This window comes from Quercus lobata, chromosome 9, assembly GCF_001633185.2.
Source record: "Quercus lobata isolate SW786 chromosome 9, ValleyOak3.0 Primary Assembly, whole genome shotgun sequence".
NCBI lineage: Eukaryota > Viridiplantae > Streptophyta > Magnoliopsida > Fagales > Fagaceae > Quercus > Quercus lobata.
In genome coordinates this window covers 39,648,145-39,656,716 of record NC_044912.1, presented here as the reverse complement: position 1 = coordinate 39,656,716, position 8,572 = coordinate 39,648,145, and the positions used below count along the sequence as shown (strand labels likewise).

Sequence of the window (8,572 nt, the reverse complement as noted above, 5' to 3'; positions counted from 1 at the left end):
ATATTGTTTCTTAAGAGCATTAATTGTTGCAAGAAAAAAAAATATTTTCACAAACCAAAACTTATTCCTGCATTTAAAATGTCTCGCACAATAGTTTTTTTGGTATTTGGTGTTCTAAATACTAAATATTTACCATTTAGAATACCTAATGCTAGTACTCTAATACTAGGCTAATTGGGATTTTTTATTTTTTATTTTAAAATTTTGTTTTTGTTAAGTTTTTGAGTTGAGTAGTTGCTAGTTGAGTTAGGCTAATTAAAAGAGAGGGGGTCTAAGTTTTTGGAAGAGTTAGTCACACAAAAAAAAAAAATTATCCAATGTGTGGGTCCAACCCAATCCATGTGAGTTGCGTTAGATCATTGTGATGGGTTAGATTAAAAAAAGTCAAAAATCTCTCAAATCGATCCATCCATAATTTCAAAAACTATTTTTAAAACATTATTATTTTCAAATTAATTTATAGGTTTTTTTTTTTGGATAAACTATGGGCCTGTTTGGTAGCAGTGTTTAAATATTGTTGTTCAGTATTGTGAAAATACGTGTTTGAGTATTATAGAAATATGTGTCAGAATAGTTATTGTTGTTTAAACACCGAAAACTATTGTTTAAACAACAGTGCCAAATAGCCCCTATGTATTTAGTCCCTAACTTTTCAATTGTGTCAATTTAGTCTCTAACCTTTCAATATTGTGTTAATTTAGTCCATGTCGTTATATTTTGGATGAAAATTGATGACATAGCAAACAACAAAAATAAATTTTTAGTGTATTTTCACATCAAGTGAAAACTAATTTTTTATTTTGGCTATTAGACATGTCATCAATTTTTATCTAAAAGATAATTACATGAACTAAATTGACACGATACTGAAATATCAGGGAATAGATTAATACAATTGAAAGGTTAGAGATCAAATTAATATATAATGTATAGGATATGAACCAAATATGTAATTTAATTTAATTTTTTAAGGAAATGATACCGTTTATAGTTTACAGTTTATACAAGAGGAAAATGTTGAACGTCAACTTGTAACTTGTTAGACCATTCCCATTGGCAATTGCAAATGGAAAATGTAGGGGAAGAGTAAAATCAAGGCACAAAAAGGTGTTGGCAACCGGACTTGTAAAATGCTAGAATTGCAAATTTTTAAGATGACACGGTAGTACAATTGTAAAAATTATAATATATTTTAATCGATAAAGTGGAAGAGAGATTGAGGAGTAGAGAGAAGAGAAGTTGTATTGGAATATATTATATTATTTTAGTGGATAATATATATTATTTTAATAAGTAAAATAGGAAAATAAAAATTAGGAGGTTAGGTTTATTTTATTTTATTATTTTTATTTATTCTTAATTAAATAAAATAAAAGGTATAAAATGCTGAAAGTCATAACACCACCGGAGAAAGACTGAAAGAGAGAAAGAGCGCGCGCGACAGAGAATCATCGCCCAAGTGCCGCGAATCTAGGGTTACTAATTTGTACAAATTGAAAGATTTTTCGAATTTTTTTTCTTGGTACGTTAATTAAACCCATTTATTTTGTCATATTGCTTAATTTTTCTCTTAATTACTTTTCCCTATTTATTCAGTCCCCCATTATAATTCTTCGAATTTCTTCTATAGTAGCTCAGACCTAGTTCTGATTTTGAGGTATTCGAATGGATTTTATTATGAAGCTGATTATGATTATGCGCTAATGTTAATTTAACCAAACTCTTATTTTGAAAAAAAAAAAACTTCACAATAAAATTTGGTTGCTATGGCATTTTATGTGCAAATGCATATACTGAATGTGTTTCTGTATGTTTATTTGTGAATTGTGAGTAAAGAAGTTAGGGATGATATACACTTTTAACTAACAACCAAAAAAAAAAAAAAAAACCCAACAGTCATGTAGCTCAGTGGCATTGTCTGTTGTTATTCTTTATGACCTGATTGTTGTAACTTTCGAATTATCAAAAAAACGCGATGATAATTAGGTGTTGTGTCTTAGAGAATGACAATGCTGATGAAGTATAAATGTGGTGTTTTTTTTTTTTTTTTCAGAGGCACAGGTGGCGGATTTTTTTTGGCTGCGTAGTGGCATTTGTGTGGAGCGGTTGGTGTGATTCCGATGGAGGAAGATGAGGATAGAATTTTGCTTAATAGTTTGGGTATTGCGTCCGCAAACCCTGAAGATATTGAGCGTGACGTATTAGCAGAGGTATCAGACTCTAGTTTATCAAATTTTAGTAGAATGTGTAAAAGTCACCTTTCTTGAATTTATTGATTTAGTTTTGAAAAGCATTAGCAAGTACTTAAAGAAATATTAGGATTGATTCGAAAGTTGATCTCCATGAGATTTGGGGTTTAAAAGGATTTATTTATTTTTGGCATGAACTTTTAGTAAATCATAACTTTTGGTGTCTGACAATAGGGATTTTTGAATGGCAGGCGACAAGGAATGATGAGAACAATGGTGAAGGTGGAGGGGGCACTGAGGAGGAAACTCTTGAGAAGCCAGAGAGTATTGACCCATCATCCACCAGCAAAGCAAAGCTCTACCATAAATTGAAGGCTGTAGAATTTGAAATAGATGCCGTTGCATCCACTGTTGAGCAGGCGAGGAATGTTGCAAGTGATGAAGACTGTGCTGGTGATGATAATGGCAGTGGGGTGCTAGGTAATAAGGAGGATAGTGGTCAGGTTTTGCCAAATGGCTTAGACCTCCAGCATGCCTTGGCTGCTGATAGGCTAAGAAGCCTCGAGAAAACCAGGGTTCAACTTGAGAATGAACTTTCAGATTTGCGTAAGGAGAGCTCATCGAAAGGTGTTGAACATAATAAAGTGTTACGAGATATGGTCAAGGAAGAGCCAAGGTGGAAGAGGAAGCTGAAAGATGTCCAGAAATCAGGAAAAATTGTAGAAAAGAAAAAGAAGATTGTATCATTTGAGGAGGATACTGGTTTTGATGCAATTTTGGATGCAGCATCTACAGGCTTTGTTGAAACGGTAAAGTTAACTTAGCCTTAAAATTCTACTCAGCCCAGTCTTCAATGAGATTTGTGGCAGAGTTGAAAAGGATGTAACAGAAATTTGGTTTTTATTTTTAATGATGTAAAGTGTTAATAATTAACAAAAAAGGAAGAACAATGAGGACTAATTTTTTACACTGTTTACATTGTAGGAAAGGGATGAATTGATTCGGAAGGGAGTTTTAACTCCTTTTCATAAGCTGAAGGGCTTTGAGCGCCGTCTTCAACAACCAGGACCATCTAATAGGCACAATGTACCTAAGAAAGAAGACAGGAGTGATGATCTTGTTGCTGCCAGTGTAGCTAGGGCTGTAAGGTCAATGTCAGAGGCTGCTCATGCTCGCCCAACAACCAAGCTCCTTGATCCAGAAGCTTTGCCAAAGCTTGATGCACCCACACGTCCTTTTCAAAGGCTAAAAACACCTTTGAAATATCCTCGATCCCCAGAAAGAGAGGTAAAAAAGAATAAACATTCACAAAAGATAAAGAAAAAGAAACGGCCTCTGCCTGACAGGAAGTGGTCAAAGCTCATTTCTTGTGAGGATATACACTTGGAAGAAAGTGGTATGTTTATATTCTTGCCTGCATAAATGAGTATCCTTGACCCTTATTTCTAGTTACCAAGATACAGCATGCATCCTGCTGTGTGGGAATTATTTATTATTTTTAATCAGACAAGATTTACCTGGATTGGGAAGTAATAATTGTAATTTTTTATTTGTTTCTAATGCATTTTTGTCCACATTCTCATCTATCCTATATTGAACTTTGTATCTTCATATCAACCTTGTTACCTTTCTTGTAGAAGATGCAAGGGGAGAAGTGGTAACCTCCAGTTGTGAAGATGAAAGGTCAGATAACGTTCAAGACATAGATGATTATGAAACTCCTTATGAAACACTTGAAGGTGGGCTGAAAATCCCAGAAAGAATCTTTCATGAACTTTTTGACTATCAAAAAGTGGGAGTACAGTGGTTATGGGAATTGCATTGCCAAAGAGCAGGTGGAATTATTGGAGATGAGATGGGCCTTGGTAAGACTATCCAGGTCTTATCTTTTCTTGGTGCACTGCATTTCAGTAATATGTACAAACCAAGCATCATTGTCTGTCCTGTTACACTTTTGCGACAGTGGAAAAGGGAAGCACAAAAATGGTACCCGAAGTTTCATGTGGAGTTGCTACATGATTCTGCTCAGGATTCTGTTAATAGGAAGAAACAAGCTAAATCATCTGATAGTGATCATGAAAGTGAAGGTTCATTTGACAGTGAGCACGAGGGAGACATCTCAAGTAGAAGCAATGGAAAATGGGATTCCTTAATAAACCGTGTTTTGAGATCAGAATCTGGATTGCTCATTACAACTTATGAGCAACTGCGCATAGTAGGGGAAAAATTGCTTAATATTGAATGGGGTTATGCAGTTCTGGATGAAGGTCACCGAATTCGGAATCCAAATGCTGAAATCACTCTAGTTTGCAAGCAGCTACAGACAATTCATCGCATAATAATGACTGGTGCACCAATTCAGAACAAGCTGAGTGAACTGTGGTCTTTATTTGATTTTGTGTTCCCTGGGAAGCTGGGTGTCCTGCCCATATTTGAGGCAGAGTTTGCAGTTCCCATATCTGTCGGTGGTTATGCTAATGCTTCACCATTACAAGTATCTACAGCTTACAGGTGACCTTTGTGATATCTCTGAACTTTTTTTAAGGGTCTAGCTTTTTTGTGAAAATTTGTTGGTATGGTCAAACTGATTTGAGACTTCCAGAAAAAAGAAAAAACTGGCTTGTGACATCCTGAGTTATTTCAAGTGAGTCTTGATTGTTGAAAGATCAGGGGAGGGTTGGAGGCAGGAAGAAGGCTCACTCATTATTCACTTTCATAATCAGATTATTTGTAATTTTCTATTTCATGGGTTTCTTGACTTTTTGATTTCCAATTCTCAGTAATTTCTGAGTCTTAATTTTGTCAATGTGCAGATGTGCTGTGGTCCTGCGTGACTTGATCATGCCTTATCTCCTCCGACGTATGAAAGCTGACGTGAATGCCCACCTTCCAAAGAAGACTGAACATGTCCTCTTTTGCAGCCTCACTGCAGATCAACGGTCTGCATATAGAGCCTTTCTAGCAAGCACTGAGGTGGAACAGATTTTAGATGGGAATAGGAATTCTCTTTCTGGAATTGATGTGATGCGTAAGATTTGCAACCATCCTGATCTTCTTGAAAGGGAACACTCCTGCCATAATCCAGACTATGGGAATCCTGAACGCAGTGGAAAAATGAAAGTTGTTGACCAAGTACTTAAGGTCTGGAAGGAACAAGGACACCGTGTTCTTCTTTTTACACAAACTCAACAAATGCTTGATATTCTTGAAAATAATTTGATCAATGGTGGCTATAGCTACCGGAGAATGGACGGTCTTACCCCCATAAAACAGAGAATGGCCTTAATAGATGAATTTAATAACACAGATGATGTCTTTATCTTCATTTTAACAACCAAGGTTGGTGGTTTGGGAACAAATCTAACTGGTGCAGACCGGGTGATCATTTATGATCCTGACTGGAACCCTTCAACTGACATGCAGGTACTTTTGCACTTGGTTCTTTCCTCCTTTTTTTTTTTCTTCTAATTAATATATTTCCATAAAATTCATTTGCATATAAAATTTTCCATCATCTTAAATATTGTCCAGTTCTTAAGGTAAATCTCGCAAATATGATGTGATGCTTTTCATTCTGTGTAAACATAAATTTTGTTCGATATCTTAATTTCAGTCAGAATAGGAATTAATTCTTGAAGTGAATTTTGAAACTTTACTTAATTCTGAAAACACACACCTTTAAATCAAGGGTACCTTTTGCTTTAACAGGCCAGGGAGCGTGCTTGGCGCATTGGTCAGAAACGAGATGTAACAGTATATAGATTGATCACACGTGGAACCATAGAGGAGAAGGTCTACCACCGGCAGATTTACAAACATTTTCTCACTAATAAGATTTTGAAGAACCCACAGCAGAGAAGGTTCTTTAAATCTCGAGATATGAAGGATCTCTTCACGCTGAATGACAGTGGAGAGAGTGGGTCAACTGAAACATCTAATATTTTTGGTCAGGTTTCTGAAAATGTAAATGTTGTTGGTGCTCAGAAAGATAATCAGACTAACCATATACATCCTGAAGTTGTTGTGCACCATGCTGATGGTGTTGCAGCTGAAAATGGTAACAGATCAGAGATTGCACTTTCCAGGAGGAAGGGGAAAGAGAAAGCTGATCAAAGTAGTGGTGATGCAGATACTAATAAAAAAAAAAGTAGTGGTGATGTAGATGAAGAAACACACATATTAAGGAGTCTTTTTGATGCCAATGGGATACATGTAAGTTTCATCAATCTTCTTGTCTACAATTGTCTGTATTCACAGCTAGTATTGTTATTGTGTTTAGTTGTACTTCCTTTGATATCATTATCATGCAAATCAGGCATTTAATTCTCTTTTCTTCCTGATTGTTGTCTAGTTGGATTTGGGAGAGCTAAAAAGCTAGTATATTTTGATAAGAGAAGCCTTTTCATTAGGCTCTTTTGTCACACTTCTCAAGTATGGCAACAGAATATATATTTTAATGGAATTTCTTGGTTCAAATTTGATTTTGGTATTAACCATTTTTTACAAGAATGCATTAAAAAACTGCTTATACTAGATCGCACTTTTGCTCCAATTACCTCTGCTTTTTTGTTCCTTTTGTAACCTCACTTGGTATTGTTTTTCATCTACAGAGTGCCATGAACCATGACATAATCATGGATGCCCACGATGAGGAGAAGATGAGGCTTGAGGAGCATGCTTCCCAAGTTGCCCAAAGAGCAGCAGAAGCATTGCGTCAGTCACGGATGCTCCGAAGTCGTGACAGTATTTCTGTCCCAACATGGACTGGGAAATCAGGAACTGCTGGTGCACCATCATCTGTGCGCCAGAAGTTCGGTTCAACTGTGAACTCTCAGTTGACAATTGTTACTAAACCGTCAAATGAATTGTCCAGCAATGTAAATGGGTTTGCAGCTGGGGCATCTACTGGGAAGGCACTATCTTCAGCTGAACTATTGGCTAAAATTCGAGGTAACCAAGAAAGAGCCGTTGGTGCTGGACTCAAGCATCAGTCTGGGTTGGCTTCAAGTTCAAGTAACCAGGCAAGATCTATCAACGCTGGGACTTCTAGGTCATCAAAAAAAATAGCTGGAGTGCAGCCTGAAGTATTGATACGTCAGATCTGTACATTTATGCAGCAAAGAGATGGAAATAGCACTTCAGCCAGCATAGTTCAGCACTTTAGAGACAGAATACCTACTGAAGATCTGCCCTTGTTCAAGAATCTTCTGAAGGAAATAGCAACACTAGAGAAGGATGCGGATGGATCACATTGGGTACTAAAGCCAGAGTATCAACAACAATAGTCTCAACCACTGATAATCTGCTTGGCTTGTATTGACCCATCAAATATTTATTAAGGATCTGCAGCCATGTCCATAACGACTAGGTCGTTTTTACTAGTTGATCCTTTTTTGTTTCTCAACTTCACTCCCAAATTGGAAAAAGTTTAGCTCCAAACATGTTTGAAGCTATTTTGCTTCAACCCATGATGTGGCGATTAAAAAGACTATCCATATGTAGTTTTAATCACATACTCATGAATGGTCTTATAAATCGTCACATAATGAGTTGGAAAAAAGAGATTTGAACATGTTTGGAACCAAAATTTGTTCTCCAAAATTTTAGTGGCAGGCAAAGGTGATAAAGAAGTCCTCTTTATCGTCGCCGCACTCTAGTGTTTGGCATTCTCTGATCACACCGAATACCCTTTTGCTGTAGAGTACAGAATTGTAGAGATTTTCCCCATTTTTGGTAGACAATGAGAGAATATAGACCTTAGAATTTGCTCCAAGAGATTAGGACATTTAGGTTGTCAATTATTGCTTGTTTGACAAGATTATAAACAATAGAAGGATGTTTGGGTACGAGCTCATTGGTTTGGGTATATATTAATATATTTGATTGAAGCTTCTTTTTACTGGTCCTTTATCTGAGTCTTTACTGTTACCTTTTGGAGTTGCTGTAGCATTTTCCAATCAAGATCAATGTGTATCTGGGTAGATGGAACTTATAGAGGCTTCTTTAGTTGATAAACTCCTTCAACCATGCTATAGGGAGGAACATGATCACACTGGGTGGTCATTGTCAGGCGAATTGGGAGTTGAAGCTCGCCGCTTCTCAAACTTCTCTCCTTATGAAGAAAATTGCTGTTGGTGTTATCAAAAGATGCAACACTGCATTTTCGTTGATTCAGTGATTTCTGAGAAAAATAGTGCAGGCACAGTTCATTATTTCCTGTTACATTAAGGGATATACAATGTATTTAATTATGCTTCTTTTCTGTCCAAAATCTCTCCACGCAAACTTCCATTTGAGCAAGTACATGTATCCATTTTTATAATTTACTTACCTTTCCTAATATGGGAATGGGCGGACAATAACAGCCACCATCATTTGCTTCA

The 8,572-nt window shown here is 36.3% G+C and overlaps 1 protein-coding gene across 1 annotated transcript; it reads left to right on the top strand.

Annotated features, from left to right (window-relative positions):
- Positions 1-1,400: 1,400 nt before the first annotated feature.
- Positions 1,401-8,572, top strand: LOC115959737 (protein CHROMATIN REMODELING 8). The gene is made up of 8 exons (XM_031078268.1): positions 1,401-1,522; positions 2,054-2,210; positions 2,441-2,998; positions 3,174-3,585; positions 3,827-4,700; positions 5,003-5,612; positions 5,898-6,401; positions 6,800-8,572. Exons 2-8 carry the CDS (start codon positions 2,121-2,123, stop codon positions 7,472-7,474), a joined length of 3,723 nt encoding a protein of 1,240 aa, XP_030934128.1. The 5' UTR covers positions 1,401-1,522; positions 2,054-2,120; the 3' UTR covers positions 7,475-8,572.